Source organism: Oncorhynchus kisutch, linkage group LG24, assembly GCF_002021735.2.
Source record: "Oncorhynchus kisutch isolate 150728-3 linkage group LG24, Okis_V2, whole genome shotgun sequence".
Lineage (NCBI taxonomy): Eukaryota > Metazoa > Chordata > Actinopteri > Salmoniformes > Salmonidae > Oncorhynchus > Oncorhynchus kisutch.
The window spans coordinates 8850559-8877733 of record NC_034197.2 but is presented as its reverse complement, the minus strand read 5'-3'; the positions used below and the strand labels follow the sequence as shown (position 1 = coordinate 8877733).

The 27175-nt window shown below is 45.0% G+C and overlaps 1 protein-coding gene across 3 annotated transcripts in view; it reads right to left on the bottom strand.

The window, feature by feature from the left end:
* The window catches only part of znf385a (zinc finger protein 385A), a 103915-nt gene that overhangs the window by 18385 nt on the left and 58355 nt on the right, over window positions 1-27175 (bottom strand). For all 3 annotated transcript variants that reach the window (XM_031804044.1, XM_031804045.1, XM_031804046.1), the window contains 2 exons: window positions 25005-25115; window positions 13701-13878 (listed from right to left, as the gene is read on the bottom strand). In XM_031804044.1, coding sequence (XP_031659904.1) covers window positions 13701-13878; window positions 25005-25115 — 289 coding nt within the window. The remainder of the gene's footprint in view (window positions 1-13700; window positions 13879-25004; window positions 25116-27175) is intronic.

Sequence of the window (27175 nt, the reverse complement as noted above, 5' to 3'; positions counted from 1 at the left end):
AATAGAACACATTGCACATTCTGAAGTTCAATAGTCATATCTCAAAGTCCCAGTAGAGGAAAATCAGACAAAACAAAACACACTTTACACAGTAAATCAATCTGTATCAACCATCACACAGAACTGTAACGTCTGAAAATCAGACCAAACAAACAGAGTAAAACAATCTGCATCGACCATCACACAGAACTGTAACGTCTGAAAATCAGACCAAACAAACAGAGTAAATCAATCTGCATCGACCATCACACAGAACTGTAACGTCTGAAAATCAGAACAAACAAACAGAGTAAATCAATCTGCATCGACCATCACACAGAACTGTAACGTCTGAAAATCAGACCAAACAAACAGAGTAAATCAATCTGCATCGACCATCACACAGAACTGTAACGTCTGAAAATCAGACCAAACAAACAGAGTAAATCAATCTGCATCGACCATCACACAGAACTGTAACGTCTGGGCTTCCGGTGACGCAACTTGGGAAATGGCTGCCTAGTTTTTCATACTGCACATCGGTTGGGTATTCCCCCCCCCCCCCCCCTAAATTCAAGTATTTACTCTGAGCATTATAATAACTTACGCAAAATGAAAAAGGGGAAAATAGGAAAAGACCGCGGAGCTACAACAACAGCCCGTAACAAGACAGCAGAAGATATAATCATCGATGAACCCGAGATGGCTAATGCTAGCGCAAGTAAGATAGCAGCAGCAAAAGAACCCTCATTTAAATGAGGTGATGAAGGAGGAATTGCGAGAGGCGCTCACAGGCTTACGAGTGGTACTTCGAGAAGATGTAAGAAAAGAACTAAATGAGTTCAAGAAGGACATTAACCAGAAACTTGAAGAAAACAAATGAGAACTTCACAGCATATCTACAAGAATGGGGGACTCAGAACAGCGCATTGGGGAAACAGACACATGGAACTCAGCAGTCAAGGAAATCCTTGTACAGTCACTGAAAAGCCAACAAGCACTACAGGCCAAAGTGACAGAACTCGAAGGTTTCTCACGTCGAAACAACAGTAGACTTTAAAACGTAGCAGAGGCCGCAGAAAAATACTCTATGCCCAAATTCGTGGAGGGTCTATTCAAGGGCATACTTGAAGACGACACTGACCTGGGAATCGAGAGAGCACACCGAGCTCTGGCCTCAAAACCCCCCAGCGGCGCCCCACCAAGATCCATAGTAGTACGGTTCCTAAAATTCTCAGTCAAAGAGAAAGTCTTACATGCAACCTGGAAAAAGCCTGTTAACTTCCAAGGCCAACGAGTGTTCTTTGATCATGACTACACGGGAGAGATACTGAAAAGAAGGAAAGAATACACCCCCATTAAGAAAGCACTCAAAGAGAAGGGTATTCGCTTCCAAACAACCAGACCCGGCAAAAATGCGGGTATTTCTGGAAAATGGCACGGTTACATACGAGCATGCAGACGAGGCGGCTGAGGACCTGAAGTCAAGCGGCTTCCCAGTGGAGTATACCGCCAGGAGAAAGGTGACATCACCAACGGAAAGACTCGAGCAAGCTCTCCCACGGATCGTTGTCGACAAGCAGGGTCATGGAGAAAGAGGGAAACCATCTCGGCGAGAGGACGTTCACATCCGAGAGAGACTCAGGCATTTCCAACGGGAAGATGGAAGACACTGAATCGGATTTAACAGAATGAATAGTTACCGCGAGCTGTGAAGACTTTGGGTTGCTACGGTTGACATTGCAATAGGTCAAATATCTCCCCTATTTTCCCCCAATGCTGAACAAGGGTGAGTAGACAAAAGTATGTGTTCTTTATGAGCACATTAAGTAGCGTCACGTTAATAACATATATATTAACTAAGGATTAATGACACATTGACGGGGCGACAGAAGCGCATATCAAGGGGAGGATTCATGATATGCAAGCATGACCGATATAGTTTTCACTTGTAATTAACCGATGTGTATAAGCGACAAAATAGGCGCCCTTATTATTTTCGGTTCCACCAGGTCTCGTTTGTGACTACGTCACACATTTTCATATCTGAGCGAGGGGCTCATCCTGCGGACAGGATCGTCCCCTCAAACCCCGGAGGCAAGAGACAGTCCTCTGACATGGTAGTCCAAATACCAAAGTATTTTCCTACTTTGGTTTACTTTATTATCGTTCTTGATGTTTCGTTCATTTTTAGGCTCATGATATGCAGGCAGATATGGCGCACAGTTTTTTTTTATTGATATCGATGCATCATGGGGAATTTAAGGTCATCAGTCTCAATGTAAACGGACTGGGGAGTGCCGTCAAGAGAAGTAAGGTCATCAGTCTCAATGTAAACGGACTGGGGAGTGCCATCAAGAGAAGTAAGGTCATCAGTCTCAATGTAAACGGACTGGTGAGTGACATCAAGAGAAGTAAGGTCATCAGTCTCAATGTAAACGGACTGGGGAGTGCCATCAAGAGAAGTAAGGTCATCAGTCTCACTGTAAACGGACTGGAGAGTGCCATCAAGAGAAGTAAGGTCATCAGTCTCACTGTAAACGGACTGGGGAGTGCCATCAAGAGAAGTAAGGCCATCAATCTCAATGTAAACGGACTGGGGAGTGACATCAAGAGAAGTAAGGTCATCAGTCTCACTGTAAACGGACTGGGGAGTTGCAATCTTGAACCCAAATGCAGTTAATTTTGAGTTTATGTCAGAAATTAAAGTCAAGGATGGTAGATTTATACTTGTTAAATGTAAACTGGATAACAAGGATGTTACTGTTTAATGTATGTTTAATGTAAGTTGAATGTATACGCACACCCAGGGAGTGACATGGTCTTCTACGGGAAGGCGTTTGATTTAATTGCCACAGAAACCACTGGCACTCTTATCTGTGCAGGGGATTTGAACACCATTCTAAACTCAAAATTGGACAGAACAAATCAAAATAAGAACTGTGACGTCTGAAAATCAGACCAAACAAACAGACTTTACACAGTAAAACAATCTGCATCGACCATCACATGGAACTGCATGGTAGTAGCCAGGCTCTGCTCAAGCATGGGAATTATTTTCCTCTCCTCTCACCCTCCCTGACCACAGCCCACAGTGTCTGTGTGTGTGTTTTCACACGAGTGCATGTGTGTGTATTTGTACGTGCCTATGTGTGTGTGTGTGTCTTTGCGTAGCATGTGTGTATGTTATCCTATGGACCCCACTATATGAACTACAGTGACCGCCCAGCCAGACCCACCCACCCATTCTTCATCCTCCAGACAAGGCTCCTCCAACTGCAACATACCCCAGCTGGGACCACAGCTGCTGGCCCTCACAGGCCCTGGTTGTCCCCCTCCATGGAACTGATGTTGTGAAACTGGTATTGTGAGACTGCATCAAACACCGAGTGCACTGGGATACACACACAATCGTAGCTAGGGAGAGAGAGAGACACACGCACTCACTGACATTCAGGGAGATGGCAGGGCTTCCAGGGTCACAAGAAAGAGTCTTGGATGGAAAAATGCATTCTTTCACATGTATCTGCTTTCACATTTAGATCATGGTAGGCTTGTTTTGACTGCTTCCCTCTGGAATTATCTCATTAATTGAGGCTGGAGTGGAGTTGGACACTGAAACCTCTGTGACTGCAAGGCTGTAGGCTATATAGACGGTCAGACTGGCCTCTTAAGACCTTGTTGCAGTATTGTGCCGACCCACAATTCTAGAAACTATGGTAGGTGAATAACCAGGCCAGATCAGCACAGCTTGGTTTGGTTTTAGTCCCCTTTAGAGCTATGTGGTCACCCATTAGACCCCTTCAGAGGACTGGACCCCTGTCCAGTCCTTCTGTCACGACACCATATGATGTCTCATGCTTCTAGCGTTGGGTTAAAGTCAGAAGAGAGATATGAAAACACCCTTGGGGTGAAGAAAGGCAGCCACATCAGAATGTTAAGCCCCTCACCCTCAATTAGGAGTTCTGATATGACTGGGCAGAGGGCGGTGCGACTGACGGACTGCAGGATACAGATCACGCTTTGAGGCAGAGAGACTGCCCTCATAAGCATGTTTCACTAGTGCAGCGACCCAAACTGCACGAGGTTGGCTGAGATATTTCATTTTCACGTTGTCCTTTCAAGTATGGTGGAATGTGTACGCAGGCCAGTCCAGTACAGCTCAGTTTGGCTCGGCTCCGTTTGACTCAGTAGCGTGGAAATGGCTTTAGTTCTTGGGGGTAAGTGGAAACAAAGCCACAAAAACGATATGAAACAAACTTAGGGAGAAGAAAGGCAGAGCCCTTCAGTTAGGAGTTGTGACACCGTATGATGTCTGTTGGTCCCTGTCCTTTATCCGTTTCTATGTTATTGTTTCAGCTTTTTCTGATGACACCTGCCCTGTGTTTCCCTGGGGAAATCATGGTCAGTGCAACCTTTTTCAAATGCCAACACCAGATTCAAAATATGCCCCAGTTATTTTATTATGACGTGTTTGATTCAGGGGAGGGACGGAGATGGACAGAGTGAGGGAATGGAAAGTTCCGGGTGGAGAGAGAGAGAGAGGAGCATTTACATTTGAGTCATTTAGCAGACACTCTTATCCAGTGTGACTTACAGTAGTGACTGCATACACTTCATACTTCTTTCCCCCTCTGTGCTGGTCCCCCCTGGGAATCAAACCCACAACCCTGGCATTGCAGGCAACATGCTCTACTGACTGAGCCACTCCGGGACCAGAGAGTATGGCAGAGACTGAGGCAGAAAGAGAGAGCGAGAAAGACAGGCAGAAAGAGAGTGAGAGACCGGCTTCCCAGCGACAGAGAGCGAGAGAAAGAGCGCAAGAGAAAAAGAGCAACACCCTCCACCTTGCCCTCTATCCCTAACAACCAACCTGTCACTCCAATAATCTGACAACAACACTGAATTACATTAGATTAGACTGATTAAACTGATGTCAGCTGTGATCTTTCCATACCAATAGCTGTCGTCCGACAGCTAAGCCGTCTCTCTCACCCGCTCTCTCCCTCCCTCCCTTAGCACCCTCTACCTCCTCCCAGACCCCACAGTTTATTTTGACTGTGTGACAAATCACACTCTAATACCTAATAAAACACGACCCATAACTATAAACACACCGAAGGGGGTCCGAATTAAAGAGGCCAAGAAAAGCTGCCACGTTATGGTGCCATTGTGAGAACTGCAAATTCACCGGTTTGTTTCTCTGAGGTCCAGCTTTAAATAGGTAGAGATATGGGACCAGGCTACTTAACAGGACAAGCATTGTAGAAGCCTTTCATTGTTTTGAAGGCAACACAGCATTAGTAGTGCAATACATTCCTTTACAGAACTCCAAGATCGTTATTTCAGATCCAACAATACACGCTGCTGCTGTCCTCAGATCGACCTGCTGGTTGGCAGGAGAGGTTTTCCACAATGTGCTACTCGCGCGTCTCTGCTCAAAAGGCCATATTCAAATTCTGATAGAAATGAGTCCTTCCTTTTTCCCTTCGCTGAAGTATTCACTGACACGTTTGGGATCAAGGGTTTCCACCATACAGCTTTCACCAGTCCTGTCATGTCTGATCACAAGATCAGCTGTTAGCCTACTTCAATGAAGGGAGGAAGGAAGGATGCATTTGTAAAGTATTTTAACTTGGAGCTTGGTTCTGCAAGAATTTATAACCAGAGCTCCCCTTTCTAAGTCCTTGGGCTCTACTTGCAGCTGAGATTTTGGTCCAGTATTTATCTGTGTGTTTGTCATCTCAGGGTTAGGGAGACAGCCGTGACTAAGTAACTATGTATTTCTAAGGTATTTGAAAAAAGGAGTTAGTCTCTGCATTGGAGTTAGAGACAAAAAATAGTCCTTAGTGAGTTTCTGCTTCTCTCGCTGTTTTTGGTCCAGCTTCTCTCTGTGTGTTGGTCATTTTATTATTGTCATCTCAGGGTCAGCTGGACAGCAGTGACAGAGGAGATCTGGGCCTAAACAGAGTCTGTGGTGCTTTGCTGATGCTGTGCTGGTGGGAATGTGGGAGGAGCAGACTCTAGCCATCAATTCAGGTCAGAGTTAGACCCGACCACACAGAGAGAGGAGCCATGAAGGACCAGAACAACATACTTCAAGGCCTATGTGATTGTTATTCCTCCATGTCAGTGGAGAGCTATTCATATCTCCCTCAGCCCACAATGGTCAGTTAAGTTCCCTATGGATTGATAAGACTAACCTTATTAAAACATGGATGTAGTAGAATGGATGTAGTAGAATGGATGTAGTAGAATGGATGTGGTAGAATGGATGTGGTAGAATGGATGTAGTAGAATGGATGTGGTAGAATGGATGTGGTAGAATGGATGTAGTAGAATGGATGTGGTAGAATGGATGTGGTAGAATGGATGTAGTAGAATGGATGTAGTAGAATGGATGTGGTAGAATGGATGTAGCAGAATGGATGTAGTAGAATGGATGTAGTAGAGTGGATGTAGTAGAATGGATGTAGTAGAATGGATGTAGTAGAATGGATGTGGTAGAATGGATGTAGTAGAATGGATGTAGTAGAATGGATGTGGTAGAATGGATGTAGTAGAATGGATGTGGTAGAATGGATGTGGTAGAATGGATGTAGTAGAATGGATGTAGTAGAATGGATGTAGTAGAATGGATGTGGTAGAATGGATGTAGTAGAATGGATGTGGTAGAATGGATGTAGTAGAATGGATATAGTAGAATGGTTGTAGTAGAATGGATGTGGTAGAATGGATGTAGTAGAATGGATGTGGTAGAATGGATGTAGTAGAATGGATGTGGTAGAATGGATGTAGTAGAATGGATGTAGTAGAATGGATGTGGTAGAATGGATGTAGTAGAATGGATGTGGTAGAATGGATGTGGTAGAATGGATGTAGTAGAATGGATGTGGTAGAATGGATGTAGTAGAATGGATGTGGTAGAATGGATGTGGTAGAATGGATGTGGTAGAATGGATGTAGTAGAATGGATGTGGTAGAATGGATGTGTAGAATGGATGTGGTAGAATGGATGTGGTAGAATGGATGTGGTAGAATGGATGTGGTAGAATGGATGTAGTAGAATGGATGTGGTAGAATGGATGTGGTAGAATGGATGTGGTAGAATGGATGTAGTAGAATGGATGTGGTAGAATGGATGTGGTAGAATGGATGTAGTAGAATGGATGTGGTAGAATGGATGTGGTAGAATGGATGTAGTAGAATGGATGTGGTAGAATGGATGTAGTAGAATGGATGTGGTAGAATGGATGTGGTAGAATGGATGTGGTAGAATGGATGTGGTAGAATGGATGTGGTAGAATGGATGTAGTAGAATGGATGTGGTAGAATGGATGTGGTAGAATGGATGTGGTAGAATGGATGTGGTAGAATGGATGTAGTAGAATGGATGTGGTAGAATGGATGTAGTAGAATGGATGTGGTAGAATGGATGTGGTAGAATGGATGTGGTAGAATGGATGTGGTAGAATGGATGTAGTAGAATGGATGTGGTAGAATGGATGTGGTAGAATGGATGTGGTAGAATGGATGTAGTAGAATGGATGTAGTAGAATGGATGTGGTAGAATGGATGTAGTAGAATGGATGTGGTAGAATGGATGTGGTAGAATGGATGTAGTAGAATGGATGTGGTAGAATGGATGTGGTAGAATGGATGTGGTAGAATGGATGTAGTAGAATGGATGTGGTAGAATGGATGTGGTAGAATGGATGTGGTAGAATGGATGTGGTAGAATGGATGTGGTAGAATGGATGTAGTAGAATGGATGTGGTAGAATGGATGTGGTAGAATGGATGTGGTAGAATGGATGTGGTAGAATGGATGTAGTAGAATGGATGTGGTAGAATGGATGTAGTAGAATGGATGTGGTAGAATGGATGTGGTAGAATGGATGTGGTAGAATGGATGTGGTAGAATGGATGTAGTAGAATGGATGTGGTAGAATGGATGTGGTAGAATGGATGTGGTAGAATGGATGTAGTAGAATGGATGTAGTAGAATGGATGTGGTAGAATGGATGTAGTAGAATGGATGTGGTAGAATGGATGTGGTAGAATGGATGTAGTAGAATGGATGTGGTAGAATGGATGTGGTAGAATGGATGTGGTAGAATGGATGTAGTAGAATGGATGTAGTAGAATGGATGTGGTAGAATGGATGTAGTAGAATGGATGTGGTAGAATGGATGTGGTAGAATGGATGTGGTAGAATGGCACTGGTGGGAATAGTAGCCATTTTTACGGGCTCCGGACCAATTGTGCTATAATTGTGTGTTTTTTTTAGCTGATCTTAACTTTTTTTGTACATCATGTTTTAATCAAATCAAATGTATTTATTAAGCTCGTTTTACATCAGCAGATGTCACAAAGTGCTTATACAGAACCCAGCCTAAAACCTCAAAAAGCAAGCAATGCGATATTGTTCACACCATCGTTTCCTATGACTGAAAAGAGCTTCTGGACATCAGAATGGCGATCACTAACCTTGATTTGGATGAAAATGTCTACTTCAACAGTCGGCGCTGAAGAACATACGGCTCATCCCAGACCAGGCCCAAATCTCTAATATTAAGGAAGTCTTGAGGTTCTGCTCGCCCGAGTTAGAACACCTAATGAAAAGCTGTAGACCACACTATTTACCAAGAGAGTTTTCATCTATATTTTGCTATATTTTGCGTAGCTGTCTACTTACTGCACTAAGACCGCACTCAACCAGCTGTATAAGGTCATAAGCAAACAACAAAATGCTCCTAGTGGCAGGTGATTTTAATGCAGCCTTACCTCATTTCTACTAACAAGTCACCTGTGCAACTAGATGCGAAAAAAAACTTTTGTTCACCTTTAATCTCCCTTGAAAGTGTACTGTTAGCTAGCTAACGTTAGCTGGCTGGCTGGCTTGCTAGCTAACATTACATGTATGCTCTCCACTTTCTGGTGAACCGAGTTTTGAAATCAGTGGAATTCGAGTATGATAGCTCAGTAGAAAACACCTGTCTCCGGATTACATCTTTAAACTAAGGGCAACCATGGCATCCGACAGGAGACTCGTCCATCCATAAGATAGTAAGATAGTCTAGCTAGCTACATTTCCAGATATTACACATTTGTAATTTTGAGAGAAAGTTGTTTCATTTGAAGTTAGTGTACTGTTCGCTAGCTAATGTTAGCTGGCTGGCTCACTAGCTAACATTACGTGTATGATCTTATAATTTGTATCTCAGAGCCACTAATTATAGCCTAATGTTAGCTAGCTAACATTGAACCTGGTTGGTTAGCTACCTGCAGATTCATGCAGAGTTTGGATTATGATTCATTGTTTACCTAGCTAGCTAGCTACATGTCTTAACAAAAGACTCATCTCAGTGTGCCAGAGCGCAGAATAATTCAACACCCGTTGAATATTGCCGGTGTCAGTAAACGTCAGCAAAAAGGTGTAAATAAATTGTTTCCAGCAGCACAGTTACAGTCACCAACACTCTGGATAACATGAAAACAGCCTAACCAGCTCTGCTAGGGTGAGTAAAATGGTCAAATTGGGGTGAGGCTACATCCACATCGATGGAACAGTAGTGGAGAGGGTAGCAAGTTTTAAGTTCCTCGGCATACACATCACAGACAAACTGAATTGGTCCACTCACACAGACTGAAAAACAGCTTCTATCTCAAGGCCATCAGACTGTTAAACAGCCACCACTAACATTGAGTGGCTACTGCCAACACACTGTCAATGACACTGACTCTACTCCAGCCACTTTAATAATGGGAATTGATGGGAAATGATGTAAATATATCACTAGCCACTTTAAACAATGCTACCTTATATAATGTTACTTACCCTACATTATTCATCTCATATGCATACGTAGATACTGTACTCTATATCATCGACTGCATCCTTATGTAATACATGTATCACTAGCCACTTTAACTATGCCACTTGGTTTACATACTCATCTCATATGTATATACTGTACTCGATATCATCTACTGTATCTTGCCTATGCTGCTCTGTACCATCACTCATTCATATATCCTTATGTACATATTCTTTATCCCCTTACACTGTGTATAAGACAGTAGTTTTTTGGAATTGTTAGTTAGATTACTTGTTCGTTATTACTGCATTGTCGGAACTAGCACAAGCATTTCGCTACACTCGCATTAAAATCTGCTAACCATGTGTATGTGACAAATAAGATTTGATTTGATTTGATTTGTTCTGCCATTATGTGTTGAAGTAGCTAGCAAGCTAGCCAATGTTAGCCAGTTAGCTTGGGTGCTTGACTGCCGTTGTGAGGTCAGAACGTTCGGCTCAACCCTACTCATCGGCCAGAGCGTCCAGGTTGGGCTTTGAACGCTCCGAGAGCGAAACGCTCTGAATTTACGAACGGACAAACTGGCAGCACAGTGACAGTCACCAACGCTTTGGATAACATAACAGCCTAACCAGCTCTACTAGGGCGAGTAATGTTCAGTGAGCCTTTCTCTCATTTGTGTCTGGATTTAGCTGGCAAGTTAGCTTTGGTGCTTGATGGCTGTTATATTGAATTTTTTATTTAACCTTGAGTTAACGTAGGCTAAATGCGACTAGCATGAGGTTGTAAGTAACAAGAACATTTCCAAGGACATAGACATATCTGATATGGGCAGAAAGCTTAAATTCTTGTTAATCTAACTGCACTGTCCAATTTACAGTAGCTATTACAGTGAAATAATACTATGCTATTGTTTGAGTGCACAATTTTACAACATGAAATGTTATTAATAAACAAATTAGGCACATTTGGGCAGTCTCGATTCAACATTTTGAACAGAAATGCAATGGTTCTTTGGATCAGTCTAAAACTTTGCACATACACTGATGCCATCTAGTGGCCAAAATCTAAATTGCTCATGGGCTGGAATTATACATTATGGCCTTTCTATTGCATTTCAAAGATGATGGTACAAAAAAAATACAAAAAAGCGGTAGTTTTTTTCTTTGTATTATCTTGTACCAGATCTATTGTGTTATTCTACTACATTCCTTTCACATTTCCATGAACTTCAAAGTGTTTCCTTTCAAATGGTACCAAGAATATGCATATCCTTGCTTCAGGGCCAGTTAGAATTGGGTATGTCATTTTAGGTGAAAATTGGGAAAAAAAGGGGCTCATTCTTAAGAAAAAATATCTTATTTACAATGACAGCCTAGTGGGTTAACTGTTAAACATTCAAAGGCCATTTTCAAAGCAAAATTACTTTCCCATTGTTCCTCAACTGTAGTGTATGATATAGTGTATGATATATCATTTTGAGTCTCTACTTATCCAAAAATGTCAAAAAACACTATTTCAAATTTTTCTACATAAGACCGATTTGAGCCGGTCGGTCACAATTAATAAGTGCATCGACGACGTGGCCCACACAGTAACCTTTCGAACAAATCCCAACCAGGTGCCATGGATTACAGGCAACATCCGCACTTAACTAGAGCTGCCACATTCAAGTAGCGGGACACTAATCCAGATGCTTATAAGAAATCCCGCTATGCTCTCCGACAAACCATCAAACAGGCAAAGCATCAATACAGGACTAAGATTGAATTCTACTGCACCGGCTCTGATGCTTGTCGGATGTAGCAAGGCTTGCAAACTATTACGGATTACAAAGGGAAACCCAGACACGAGCTGCCAGCTAACCAGACGAGCTAAATACCTCCTATGCTCCCATCAAGGCAAGCAACACTGAACTATGCATAAGAGCACCAGCCGTTCCAGTTGATTGTGTGATCACAATTTCCAGGGCCAATGTGAGTAAGACCTTTAAACAGGTTAACATTCTTAAGGCTGCAGGGCCAGACGAATCACTAGGACAAATACTCAGTGCATGCAGTGACCAGCTGGCAAGTGTCTTCACTGACATTTTCAACCTCTCCCTGACACAGTCTGTAATACCTACATGTTTTAAGCAGACCACCATAGTCCCTGTGCCCAAGAACACCAAGCTAACCTGTCTAAATGACTATAGCCCCGTAGCACTCACATCTGTAGCCATGAAATGCTTTGAAAGGCTGGTCATATCAACGCCACCATCCCAGACACACTAGACCCACTCCAATTTGCATACCGCCCCGACAGATCCACAGATGCTCTATTGCACACTTCCCTTTCCCACCTGGACAAAAGGAACACCTCTGTGAGAATACTGTTCATTGACTACAGCTCAGCATTCACATCATAGTGCTGCCCCCCAAGCTTACCACTAAGCTTTGGACCCCGGGACTAAACATCTCTTTCTGCAACTGGATCCTCGACTTCATGACGGGCCGCACCCAGGTGGTGATGGTAGGCAACGACAAATCTGCCATACTAACCATCAACACGGGGGGCCCTCAGGGGTGCGTGCTTAGTCCCATCCTGTACCCCCTGCTTACCCACGACTGTGTGGTCGTGCATGACTCCAACACCATCATTACATTTGCAGACGACACAAAGGTGGTAGGCCTGATCACTGATGAGGATGACAGCCTATAGGGAGGAGGTCAGAGACCTGGCAGTGTGTTGCCAGGACAACAACCTCTCCCTCAATGTCAGCAAGACAAAGGAGCTGATCTTGGACTACAGGAAACATGTCCCAAACACACCAATACAGTCGTGAAGAGGGCATGACAACGTCCTTTCCCCCTCAAGAGGCTGAAAATATTTGGCATGGGCCATCAGATCCTCAAAAGTTTGACAGCTGCACCATTGAGAGAATATGACTGGTTGCATCACCACTTGGCAACTGCTTAGCATCCGACCGCAAGGCGCTAGAGAGGGTAGTGCGTACAGCCCAGTACATCACTGGGGCCAAGTTCCCTGCCATCCAGGATTTCTATACCAGGTGGTGCAGAGAAAGTCCCTAAAAATTGTTGAAGACTCCAACAACCCAAGTCATAGACTGATATGTATGTTACCATATGGCAGGCGGTACCAGAGCGCCAAGTCTGGGACCAAAAGGATTCTGAAAAGTTTCTACCCCCAAGTCAAAAGACTACTGAACAGGTAATCAAATGGCTACCCTGACTATTTGCAATGACTCCGCTTTATTTGTTGTTGCACTGACTCTCTTGCACCGGCTCCATGCACACTCACTGAACTCTACCCACACACTCAGACATACTACAATGACACTCCAATACACACGCACACACACACACACTCACACACAGACACTCTTTCACGCTCCTGCATATGCTGCTGCTACTCTGTTTATTATCTATCCTCATTTTTACCCCTACCTACATGTACATATGACCTCAATTACCTCAACTACCTCGTACCCCTGCACGTTGACTCAGTGCCAGTACTCTTTGTATATAGCCTCGTTACTGTTATTTTATCGTGTCACTATTCCCTTCTTTTATTTAGCAATTGTTTCTTCCGTTTTAAAAGTAAGCATAAACGGCAAAGTCTACACCGGTTGTATTCGGCGCATGTGACAAATACAATTTGTTTTCGATGTCTTATGTTTTATTTCCAACAGCATTTACTTGCCATCAACCCTGTTATAATGTCGGTCACCCATACATGTTTCCACTGTATTGGTGTGGGCTGATGATGGAACTGTGCAGGGTATAGTTGGTATACACCCAACACCCTGTACTGAGAGCTGGTATTGGCAGTATACTGTTCCTGTACACCCTGTATCTAAGTGCTAGGGGATATTCAAAGTCTCTCTCCACCATGGTCTTACCTGCGTTGCAGGGGTCGCTGATGTCCGAGGTGCCTGTATGGGGTCCACTGGGGTCGGACGGGGAGGGGGGGACAGGTGGGGCCGGCTTGTCACCCTCCTGGGGGCGACTCTTGGAGGTCTCGATGCCTTTGACTCTCCGGGCGTGGCGGTTGCCTTTGTAGTGGGCTTCTGCCTGGCTCTGTGTAGAGATGGAGAAATGGAGAATAGGATTTAGGCTAATGAAAACAACGGGTGAATAAAACACAGGATGGATACAAATCGACTGGGAAACAGAGGCCCAAAACACCATACACACCAGCCAATGAATGCGGTGCTCTCAATGACGCAGTTTGATATAGTATACCTGCCATTGTGCGCCTGGGTACATTGATACATATCTGCGAATCCAAGAGTGATAAATGCACACACACACACACACACACACACACACACACACACACACACACACACACACACACACACACACACACACACACACACACACACACACACACACACACACACACACAGTTTCGGTGTCTGCTATGTTATTCAATCTGCATCGGGGATAGGAGACAGGAGCCAGGCTGCAAAATGGCATGCATAGAGGACATAGCAGAGTGTAACAAGTCATCTGATCACTGATACTCTAGGGAGTAATGATCTAGGCTGTGGAGGCAGGAGTGTTACCTGATCAAGTAAAACTTCCTGGTCCCCCCCCTCCCCTTCCCCCTCCTCCACTCATGTCATTATCCCAGACAGACATGATGAGAGACATGCCTGCAGTAAGGGGGGGAGGGGGGCATCTTGTCTGCCTATGGCCCCATAAGCCCCCTCACCCACCCAACCCCACACACACCTCACCCTTGGGCCTCCTCATCTGACTGTGTAAATTATCAATGGGGAGGCCGGCATTCGTCGATCCTTCCACTCCGACAGAGCAAAACCTAACACCAGAATACCAAGGCTGCCTACAGCTTCTCCAATAGGCCTAGACAAACTCGGAGTTGATTGCTTACATTGAAATGCATACCCCTCTAAATATATGTGCCACTGGGCAGTGGGTATCTATACCCTTTGTGGCAGTGGTGGGAGCTGGAAGGTGCAGGTGGATGGAAGTCTGGGGAATGTCCTGCAGTCCAACAGAGAGAAACTCAATCCACGTATCCATTCCAGTAGCACTGTTCTGGTTCATCTCCTGCTGAAAGGAGTGCTCCTGTTAATGTCTTGGTTCAGGGGTAAACAACAGAGGGAGTCATCCATTAAAAGGACGGGACTGGAGTAGGGGACATTGCAGACAGAGACAGCCCCTGTCATTTTGCAAGACTCTCCATCCACCCCTCACTTCTCACCACCAAACGCTTTTAGATACTGGCCACTATTTGGAGAAGTATGTACAGCTATACGTTTGTCTCAGCTCAGTGTGTTGATTGGCCAATTGGTCTCTGTCTGTCTGTATTAGTGTGGTTGTTTGGATGGACAGATTGACCTCTGCCTGGCTAGGTCTTGAGACACCTAGGAGCTGTTGCCCATGGTCTACTTCCTCATGATGGCCTGCTGCTGCAGCAGTGCTGTGCTTTACACACACACACACACACACACACACGTTGCCCCTCCGCTGTGCACTGAGAGCACTTCAAACAGATCATCTGGCAGCTAGCAGGATGAAAAAGGCATGCCCAAAGCCTCTGGAATGTTGATGTGTGTGTGTGCGTGTGTGTGTGTGTGCGTGTGTGTGTGTGTGCATACATTGGCCGGGCGAATAATTATTGTATCAAGATGATGATGATGATGATGATTATTAAGGCTTATAAAACAGGTCTGGAGAGCCGCTGACAGCTGCAACGGACAGGCGATGACAGGGACAGAGAAATCAAGTGGCACAGCACACCACACCACCGGCTAACTAGGGGCTCAGGGCAGGGGCTCAGTTATACTGGTTTGGTAGGGAAGGAGAGGAGATGCGAGGATAGGAGGAGGACGGGAGGTGAGAGGGGAGAGGAGCAGAGAGAGGGGGCCTTGACTGAGGCATTGTTGGACAGAAGGAGGGATGGTAGGCTGGGATGGCTGAGGATAGACAGGCTTGACATTGGAGGAGAGGTGGAGAGAGGAGGTGAGAGAGCAGAGAGACGGCCTTGGCTGGATGGCTGGCCCGGACGGGGTGGGGAGATGAGAAGGGGGGAGAGGGAAAGAGGACCTAGGCTGGAGCTCCTGTGGTTTGGATGGCAATAGTCTGTGGTTAAGGCATCAGGCTCCCGAGTGGCGCAGTGGTCTAAGGCGTCACTACAGACCCCGGTTTGATTCCGGGGTGTATTACAACCGGCCGTGATCGGGAGTCCCATAGGGCAGTGCACAATTGGCCCAGCATCGTCCGGGTTAGGGGAGGGTTTGGCCATTGTAAATATTGGGTACACTACTGGGCAAAAATGTTAAAACATTCAAGGGTTTTTCTTTCTTTTTGTACTATTTTCTACATTGTAGAATAACAGTGAAGATGTCAGAGGTTATGGAAGAAGATAATGGCTGACCAGAGAGACGGAGGACAAGAAGAAGAACAATGCAGGAGGAAAGGAAGAAAGAGCAAGAATGAGAGACGGAAAGAAAGAGGAGAGCAATACAAGAGAAACGCAGACTGAAAAGGACCGCATAGCTTATCGAGAGGTCAGAGAGAAGCAACATGTGATATAGAGAGAAGTGATTGTAATCAGCATATTGAGGGTACATGTGCTGCAAAGTATGGATACTGAGAAAGGAGCTGTGGCACAAGGACACACATTGCAATGCAGCAGCTCCAGATGAGCATAGAGAGGAGAGAGGAGGGGCCGGACCAGCTGGGTCATGCTGCAGCACTAAGTGACGTTGACCAATGCAGCGTGAAACCGGCCTGTGACATCACTCATGTCCTGAAGCAACTCACAGCAAGGTTATTCCCCCCCATCGCCGTCAACCCCACACACAGGCAGGGCGAGAGATATTGGGCGCTGGCGACACACACACACCATACACACCGATCGGGGACACTAGAGGTTGATGCCACATCATCCCCCTCTCCACATCTCTCCACCTTTCTCACCCATCTCTCCACCTCTCTACCATCTCTCACCCATCTCTGCACATATCTACCATCTCTCACCCATCTCTGCACATATCTACCCTCTCTCACCCATCTCTCCACATCTCTACCCATCTCTCCACATCTCTACCCTCTCTCACCCATCTCTCCACCTCTCTACCCATCTCTCCACGGCTCTACCCTCTCTCACCCATCTCTCTACCCTCTCTCACCCATCTCTCTACCCTCTCTCACCCATCTCTCCACCTCTCTACCCTCTCTCACCAATCTCTCCACATCTCTGCCCTCTCTCACCCATCTCTCCACCAGAGGTTGACCGATTTATCGTAATAGCCGATTAATTAGGGCCGATTTCAAGTTTTGTGGTAGGCAGAAGCAGGCGTGTAAACATTCATTCAAACATCACTTTCGTGCGTTTTTCCAGCAGCTCTTCGTTGTGCATCAAGCATTGCACTGTTCAACTCCCGAGATGAGGCTGGTGTAACCGAAGTGAAAATGCTAGCTAGTTAGCGCGCGCTAATAGTTTCAAATGTCACTCGCTCTGAGCCCGTGGTTGTTTCCCTTGCCCTGCATGGGTAACACTGCTTTGAGGGTGGATGTTGTCGTTGTGTTCCTGGTTCGAGCCCAGGGAGGAGCGAGGAGAGGGACGGAAGCTATAGTGTTACACTGGCAATACTAAAATGCCTATTAGAACATCCAATAGTCAAAGGTTAATGAAATACAAATGGTATCGAGGTAAATAGTCCTATAATTCCTATAATAACTACAACCTAAAACTTCTTACCTGGGAATATTGAAGACTCATGTTAAAAGGAACCACCAGCTTTCATATGTTCTCATGTTCTGAGCAAGGAACTTAAACGTTAGCTTCTTTATATGGCACATATTGCACTTCTCCAACACTGTGTTTTTGCATTATTTAAACCAAATTGAACATGTTTCATTATTTATTTGAGACTAAATTGAATTTATTGATGTATTATATTAAGTTAAAATAAGTGTTCATTCAGTATTGTTGTAATTGTCATTATTACAAATTAAAAATTTAAAAAAATTGTCCGATTAATCGGTATCAGCTTTTTGGGTCCTCCAATAATCGGTATCGGTATTGGCATTGAAAAATCATAATCGGTCGACCTCTACTCTCCACCTCTCTACCCTCTCTCACCCATCTCTCCACCTCTCTGCCCCTTTAATCAGAGTGCAACAGGGCTGTCACAGACCATGGCATAACCCTGGCCCTTGACGAATGCATCTTATGATAAGTAGTGGCAGCCAATTTCAGGCTTTCCGCACTGTAAATAATAGAGAAAGCAAGAGAGAGCAAGAGAGAGCAAGAGAGAGCAAGAGAGAGAAAGAGACAGAGGGAGCGAGAGAAAAAGAGAGAGAGAGAAAGAGATTGAGAAAGATGGGAAAAGAGCTAGAGCACGAGAGACCGAGAGAGAATGACAGACAGTCAGAGAGGAATATGAATGAGGCAATGAAGCATGAAATGGCTTGACTGACTTGAGCATAGATGGGAGGGGGGGGGGGGCTGAGGAAGATGAGATAAGCGTTTGAAGAAGTACTATATCTGCTGATGGTATGGTGATAGGGTCAGAGGCCACTTGTTTCTCTGGGCTGTACCAGGCAGACGTTTCTCTGATTAAAAGAGAGGCTTTATCTTAATGATTAACACTGATATGAGAACTGTCAGTGTCATCTAGAATGTTAACTTCCATACTGTACTATGTTGTTGGAAAAAGCTTTGGTGGAAGCACAGTCCTTACCCTATTTTTCATTGCGTAGCGTAGTGTGCAGTAAGGCAATTCACCTGCAAGGAATAAAAATGTGTGTTGGCCGTGACAGTAAGAAGGGACTGCAACAGAAGTCCCTAAGCGTGACAAGCACACACCCACACTGCAGGGAGGAACACATGCATGGATGCATGTGTGAACGCACGTACGTACACACGCAAAACACAGTGAGGCAGCTACTGGTCCTGCTGGGAGTCGGGGGTCATAGATGGCCCGACAACGCTCGTGTCCTGATCTCTTTATTGGACGGTATGTTTAAATATTTACCAGCATGTTTATGTGTCAGACCTGATTGGCTGAGAGGTCACATTCTAGGCTATAAACAGAGAGCTTATACCCTGCAAGTCCCTGGTCGCTGGCATTTATGTTGAAGACATCAGACCTGGGTTCAAATGCTATTTGAAATCATTTCAAGTACTTTAGCCGTGCTTTATTGAGCTTGCCGGGCGTAATGGAACAAAAAAGAACAATCCCAGACGTGAGAATCTCACCCACTTGGCACTCCGAGGCAGGCTCAAGCAAAAGCTCAAAATAGTTGAACGATTTCAAATCCTATTTGAATCCAGGTCTGAGACAATTCACTTACTACACTTCATACCGATGCAACGATGGCATCTTGTCCATGGAATCAGGTCTCATATGTGGCCATGTATTTCAGATATGGGAGTAATAAAGTATAGAGATCACGAAGACGGGTAAATTAGCTTGAATAAAAATATCCATCACTTACCATAACTTCAAATACGAACAACACCGCCTAACAGTTTAAGAGCCAGGGTCAAGTTTCCAAAGGAATAACAGACACAGACATCACCCTTATTCAGCTGTTTCCTGTGGGCGTAGCAGCCTAAGCTATGACTGCGTTCACTTTCACAGTGTAGCCTACGTGGGATTTCCGTGGGAATTGAACCCACAGCCTTGGCACTGCCGGTGCCGCACGATTACCAACAGAGCCGCGCAAGATCTGAAGTGTCCTACAGAGGCCTAGGGAGGGCTTTACCTCTGCTCAATGCGGCCTAGACGAGTACAGCTCCACCGCCACAGAAACCACAAGCAGGCCATGATTGTAGGCCTGCTCAGTAAAAATAGAAAAGGTTTACTGGGTTGACACTATTATCATGGAAGTGTTATGGGGCACTCCCTAGTCCCTGTGTGGGGTTGGGATTTGGGAAAAGATCCACCCTGGCTTTGAACTGAAGTCTATGCCGCAAGAATATTTTGCCCATAACAGCCGACTTTAAAATGTTTCACTATAGGCCTGCAGACGAAAGTATTTTTTGCTGATGTACACGTTGATGGTGCTAAGATACGGGACGCTTTGTTAACTGGGAGCTTCTAAAGCATTCAGAGAATGCTGGCGACACAGGACATTAAACCTACCCACTCCCTCACAATCGCACACACACACACAGCACATTCGTGAAATCATTCACGCACATTGCATTGCAACATTGCACATCGAGATAAACCTAGTCCCTGTGTTCTGCTTCTCAAGTCAGGCTGTATGCCCATTTAAAAACGAGTCAAGATAAACTGGGCCATGTGGTTTGATGAACATGTAGTTAGCGGGGGTTTGGATTGTTCACATTAATCCGATTTGATAAAAGAAGGCGGACTAAAAACTGCCGCTGCACTTATTTCTGGAGAGATTCCAAGTGCGTCCCAAATGGCGCCCTATCCCCGAGCACGTGGTGCACTACTTTAGAACAGAGCCCTATGCCCCCCCCCCCCCACCCCCCCCCCCCCCCCCCCCACCCCGAGTCAAAAGTAGTGCACTGTATAGGCCATTTGAGATGTAGACTTAAAACTTTACGGTATGCTTATGTGAAATGAGTTTTCATGCGCTCAAGAAGAACCTCATCAACATTCCCCATGTTGATGTTGGGGAGAGAAAATCCCTTTGAAACGTGGAGGAAAATCTTATTTCATGCTCTCAGCTTGCCTAGCAACACTTCAGGGCTGTTACTGCAGTATTATACCAGACCTGGGTTCAAATCTTATTTCATGCTCTCAGCTTGCCTAGCAACACTTCAGGGCTGTTACTGCAGTATTATACCAGACCTGGGTTCAAATCTTATTTCATGCTCTCAGCCTGCCTAGCAACACTTCAGGGCTGTTACTGCAGTATTATACCAGACCTGGGTTCAAATCTTATTTCATGCTCTCATCTTGCCAAGCAACACTTCAGGGCTGTTACTGCAGTATTATACCAGACCTGGGTTCAAATCTTATTTCATGCTCTCAGCTTGCCTAGCAACACTTCAGGGCTGTTACTGCAGTATTATACCAGACCTGGGTTCAAATCTTATTTCATGCTCTCAGCTTGCCTAGCAACACTTCAGGGCTGTTACTGCAGTATTATACCAGACCTGGGTTCACATCTTATTTCATGCTCTCAGCTTGCCTAGCAACACTTCAGGGCTGTTACTGCAGTATTATACCAGACCTGGGTTCAAATCTTATTTCATGCTCTCAGCTTGCCTAGCAACACTTCAGGGCTGTTACTGCAGTATTATACCAGACCTGGGTTCAAATCTTATTTCATGCTCTCAGCTTGCCTAGCAACACTTCAGGGCTGTTACTGCAGTATTATACCAGACCTGGGTTCACATCTTATTTCATGCTCTCAGCTTGCCTAGCAACACTTCAGGGCTGTTACTGCAGTATTATACCAGACCTGGGTTCAAATCTTATTTCATGCTCTGAGCTTGCCTAGCAACACTTCAGGGCTGTTACTGCAGTATTATACCAGACCTGGGTTCACATCTTATTTCATGCTCTCAGCTTGCCTAGCAACACTTCAGGGCTGTTACTGCAGTATTATACCAGACCTGGGTTCAAATCTTATTTCATGCTCTCAGCTTGCCTAGCAACACTTCAGGGCTGTTACTGCAGTATTATACCAGACCTGGGTTCAAATCTTATTTCATGCTCTCAGCTTTTATTTTTTTATTTTATTTCACCTTTATTTAACCAGGTAGGCAAGTTGAGAACAAGTTCTCATTTACAATTGCGACCTGGCCAAGATAAAGCAAAGCAGTTCGACAGATACAACGACACAGAGTTACACATGGAGTAAAACAAACATACAGTCAATAATACAGTATAAACAAGTCCATATACAATGTAAGCAAATGAGGTGAGATAAGGGAGGTAAAGGCAAAAAAGGCCATGATGGCAAAGTAAATACAATATAGCAAGTAAAACACTGGAATGGTAGTTTTGCAATGGAAGAATGTGCAAAGTAGAAATACAAATAATGGGTGCAAAGGAGCAAAATAAATAAATAAATTAAAATTAAATACAGTTGGGAAAGAGGTAGTTGTTTGGGCTAAATTATAGGTGGGCTATGTACAGGTGCAGTCATCTGTGAGCTGCTCTGACAGTTGGTGCTTAAAGCTAGTGAGGGAGATAAGTGTTTCCAGTTTCAGAGATTTTTGTAGTTCGTTCCAGTCATTGGCAGCAGAGAACTGGAAGGAGAGGCGGCCAAAGAAAGAATTGGTTTTGGGGGTGACTAGAGAGATATACCTGCTGGAGCGTGTGCTACAGGTAGGAGATGCTATGTTGACCAGCGAGCTGAGATAAGGGGGGACTTTACCTAGCAGGGTCTTGTAGATGACATGGAGCCAGTGGGTTTGGCGACGAGTATGAAGCGAGGGCCAGCCAACGAGAGCGTACAGGTTGCAATGGTGGGTAGTAGTATATGGGGCTTTGGTGACAAAACGGATTGCACTGTGATAGACTGCATCCAATTGGTTGAGTAGGGTATTGGAGGCTATTTTGTAAATGACATCGCCAAAGTCGAGGATTGGTAGGATGGTCAGTTTTACAAGGGTATGTTTGGCAGCATGAGTGAAGGATGCTTTGTTGCAAAATAGGAAGCCAATTCTAGATTTAACTTTCGATTGGAGATGTTTGATATGGGTCTGGAAGGAGAGTTTACAGTCTAACCAGACACCTAAGTATTTGTAGTTGTCCACGTATTCTAAGTCAGAGCCGTCCAGAGTAGTGATGTTGGACAGGTGGGTAGGTGCAGGTAGCGATCGGTTGAAGAGCATGCATTTAGTTTTACTTGTATTTAAGAGCAATTGGAGGCCACGGAAGGAGAGTTGTATGGCATTGAAGCTTGCCTGGAGGGTTGTTAACACAGTGTCCAAAGAAGGGCCGGAAGTATACAGAATGGTGTCATCTGCGTAGAGGTGGATCAGAGACTCACCAGCAGCAAGAGCGACCTCATTGATGTATACAGAGAAGAGAGTCGGTCCAAGAATTGAACCCTGTGGCACCCCCATAGAGACTGCCAGAGGTCCGGACAGCAGACCCTCCGATTTGACACACTGAACTCTATCAGAGAAGTAGTTGGTGAACCAGGCGAGGCAATCATTTGAGAAACCAAGGCTGTCGAGTCTGCCAATGAGGATGTGGTGATTGACAGAGTCGAAAGCCTTGGCCAGATCAATGAATACGGCTGCACAGTAATGTTTCTTATCGTTTCTTATCGATGGCGGTTAAGAGCGTGGCTTGAGCGTGGCTGAGGTGCACCCATGACCAGCTCTGAAACCAGATTGCATAGCAGAGAAGGTATGGAGAGATTCGAAATGGTTGGTGATCTGTTTGTTGACTTGGCTTTCGAAGACCTTAGAAAGGCACGGTAGAATAGATATAGGTCTGTAGCAGTTTGGGTCAAGAGTGTCCCCCCCTTTGAAGAGGGGGATGACCGCAGCTGCTTTCCAATCTTTGGGAATCTCAGACGACACGAAAGAGAGGTTGAACAGGCTAGTAATAGGGGTGGCAACAATTTCGGCAGATAATTTTAGAAAGAAAGGGTCCAGATTGTCTAGCCCGGCTGATTTGTAGGGGTCCAGAATTTGCAGCTCTTTCAGAACATCAGCTGAATGGATTTGGGAGAAGGAGAAATGGGGAAGGCTTGGGCGAGTTGCTGTTGGGGGTGCAGTGCTGTTGACCGGGGTAGGAGTAGCCAGGTGGAAAGCATGGCCAGCCGTAGAAAAATGCTTATTGAAATTCTCAATTATGGTGGATTTATCAGTGGTGACAGTGTTTCCTATCTTCAGTGCAGTGGGCAGCTGGGAGGAGGTGTTCTTATTTTCCATGGACTTTACAGTGTCCCAGAACTTTTTTGAGTTAGTGTTGCAGGAAGCAAATTTCTGCTTGAAAAAGCTAGCCTTGGCTTTTCTAACTGCCTGTGTATAATGGTTTCTAGCTTCCCAGAACAGCTGCATATCACGGGGGCTGTTCGATGCTAATGCAGAACGCCATAGGATGTTTTTGTGTTGGTTAAGGGCAGTCAGGTCTGGGGAGAACCAAGGGCTATATCTGTTCCTGGTTCAACATTTCTTGAATGGGGCATGTTTATTTAAGATGGTTAGGAAGGCATTTAAAAAAAATATCCGGGCATCCTCTACTGATGGGATGAGATCAATATCCTTCCAGGATACCCCGGCCAGGTCGATTAGAAAGGCCTGCTCGCAGAAGTGTTTCAGGGAGCGTTTTACAGTGATGAGTGGAGGTCGTTTGACCGCTGAACCATTACGGATGCAGGCAATGAGGCAGTGATCGCTGAGATCTTGGTTGAAGACAGCAGAGGTGTATTTAAAGGGGAAGTTGGTTAGGATGATATCTATGAGGGTGCCCGTGTTTAAGGCTTTGGGGAGGTACCTGGTAGGTTCATTGAGATTGAGGGCATCAAGTTTAGATTGTAGGATGGCTGGGGTGTTAAGCATGTTCCAGTTTAGGTCGCCTAGCAGCACGAACTCTGAAGATAGATGGGGGGCAATCACTTCAGGGCTGTTACTGCAGTATTATACCAGACCTGGGTTCAAACACTATTTCAATTCCTTAAAATACTTTTGTTTTAGCCTGCCTGGATTGCCAGGTGGACAGGGAATTTTGGGACTATTCTATTGGTTCCATCGCAACAAGCAAGCCGGATCAAGTACAGATAATATATTAGAATTGATTTCAAATAGTCATTGAACCAAGGTCAGCTGTTCTGTGTCTTTGTCTCCCAACTCTCACTCGAGCTAGGTACGCCATATTCCGATGAGGCGTTGACTGCCAAACCACAACGCAAACAGATGTACCAAACACTACAGAACCACAAGCAGATGTATGCAACACGTCCATGGTGTCACCACTTTGTCCAGAGAGATATAAAAAACAGAGGGACAAACAATAGTAAACAGAGAGAGCCTTCTAAACAGTGTGCGTATGGTGTCCGAAATTGTGCTGTACGTTGTGTTAGGAGTGTTAAGGGCATTTCACACTACGGAGCCAAACCAAGCTGTACTGAACTGGCCTGGTTACACATCCATCATAGCTGCTGGAACCGTGCAGATTCGGGACAGTTTGGTTTGGATTAGCACGCTAGTGTAAAAAAAATCTTAGATTGGTACAGTATGGTGAGTACGCTGTGACAAGTGCTATAGTGTACTGTACCTCAGAGTTGAAGCGTATCTGGCACACGTTACAGGAGATGATGGGCCTCTTGGTCTTCACCAGCGGAACGCCAAAGGTATGGTTAATCACCGCCTTCTGAACTGGGTCCATCTGAGAGAGGGGGGGGGGGGGTAGAGAGAGAGAGGGATGGGTAGAGAGACAGAGGGATGGGTAGAGAGAGGGGGGTGGGTAGAGAGAGAGCGAGAGAGAGAGAGAGAGAGGGATGGGTAGGTGGAGGGAGAGAGAGAGAGAGAGAGCGGGATGGGTGGAGTAAGAGAGAGGGATGGTTGGAAGAAAAGAGAGAGAGCGAGAGAGAGAGGGATGGGTGGAGGAAAAGAGAGAGAGAGAGGGAGAGAGAGAAAAGGAGACTGATGAGACAGGGAGATGATATATATGCTTGTGTACCACCCTCACTTACAAAGCCCAGTGTCTAGCCCAACAGGCCAGCTGATCATAGTGCTGTAGAGCAGTCAGTGAGCACCATGTGCCCTCCAGAGCTGCTGTGGGGGAACAGGGAGGTACTATCTGAATCCAATAAGAAAGGCACATTTTTCTTCTTCCCTTCACTGGGGGGGGGGGGGGGGGGGGGGGGGGTTGTTGAGTGAGTGACCTCCTCCTAATTGTTTCAGCTGGGGTGTCCATCATGGGGATGTTAGGCCGGTAAGGCCACTCAGTATAAATTTAACTGTCCAGCTTTAGCACCAGGACAACGCTTTGCGGGAGGCTAAGCCTCTTTTAAACCACAGGGCCGGCCTTAGGCAAAAGGGGCCCCTGGCCCCTAGGAACTCAGTCGGGGTGTCAACTTACTGTTGTGAATTAGAATAGTAGAATACACAAGGTGCCGTTTCGATATTTGCTAGTGCATCAGTTTTTCTCTTGTAATGTTAGTCACTGACAGTCACTCAATTAGCACGTCAGTAAAAACATATTTTATGTAAGTTAGTCTAGCCAGCTATCTACACCTTGTAGTAATCGTGGCCGAAGTACTGACCAGGCACACAGGGTAGGTGTCCATGTGGGGCCCTCACCCCCAGGGGCCCCCATTGATTTTGTTTAGTCACTCTCACTCAGATATCATATGAACATGTCAAAAAGTGCAGAATTACAGGAAACTGCCTTTTAAACGGCTGCATTTTCTCTTCGGCCTATGGAATCTTTTCCATAGGCCGAAGAAAAAATGTGTCTTTAAAAACTGCAAAATTCTCTCCACCCAATGGCATAATTTTTTTAATTGCAGGAAATTTGATTTAAAACGGCTACATTTTCTGTCCGCCCCATGGCAAAATGAGTAGAATTGCATGACATTTGTTTTAAAACCACAACATTTTCTCTACGCCCCATGGAAAGAGGCATAGAATAGCAGGAAATTCATATTAAAACTTCAATTTCTTTTCTCTCAGCCTTCAAAAGGGGGGACCACGCTTAGGACCTCCAAAAAGCTAGGGCCGGCCCTGGTCCCAGACACAAAGAGACAGGAAAGCCAGTCAGCCTGTCTTGTGGTCTCTGAGCTGAACCCTTATCTTTTTCCATCTTTTTTTTTGTCTGAACCGTAATTTATTATTGGGCTCATGTTTAATTGACATTAGCATTAGTTGGGGATCCATCGCTGGTGTGCATTTCAACCAGCCCTGGATTCAAATAGTATTTTATTTTTTAAAGTAATACTTTGAGCGTTTGTTTTAGCCTGCCAGGAAGGCAAGATTAGGAGGGGTTTGCACTTTTGCGGTGATTCCATTGGATCCATTGAGCCAGACAAGCTTCATCAAGGACACAGCTTCACTGTGTGAAAGATTACAAATACTACTTGAACCCAGGTCTGATTCCCACCATAGCCAACCGTCGGGTACTTCAGATCGTGTAGCCTACGCTAGCATTGCCAGTCAGCTTCACTGGACAAGATAAAACTTTATTCGACACCAATCTGAATTTACATTCCTTGACATGTCCTAGTAAAAATCATTCAGACAGTTACTGGGGACACAAATCTCTCTCAACTCTACTGTACAAAAAAAAAGTTTAGATGATAACCATTAGGTTTCTTCTCATTGACTTACGGCCAGAGTGAGTATTGTCTAAAAAAAATAGCTTAAGTTGGCTGGAGAGCCAGCTGAAGAGGCTGAAATGAATACGCTCTTAAGTGAAACAAAACAATTTGGAAATATGCACTGAGA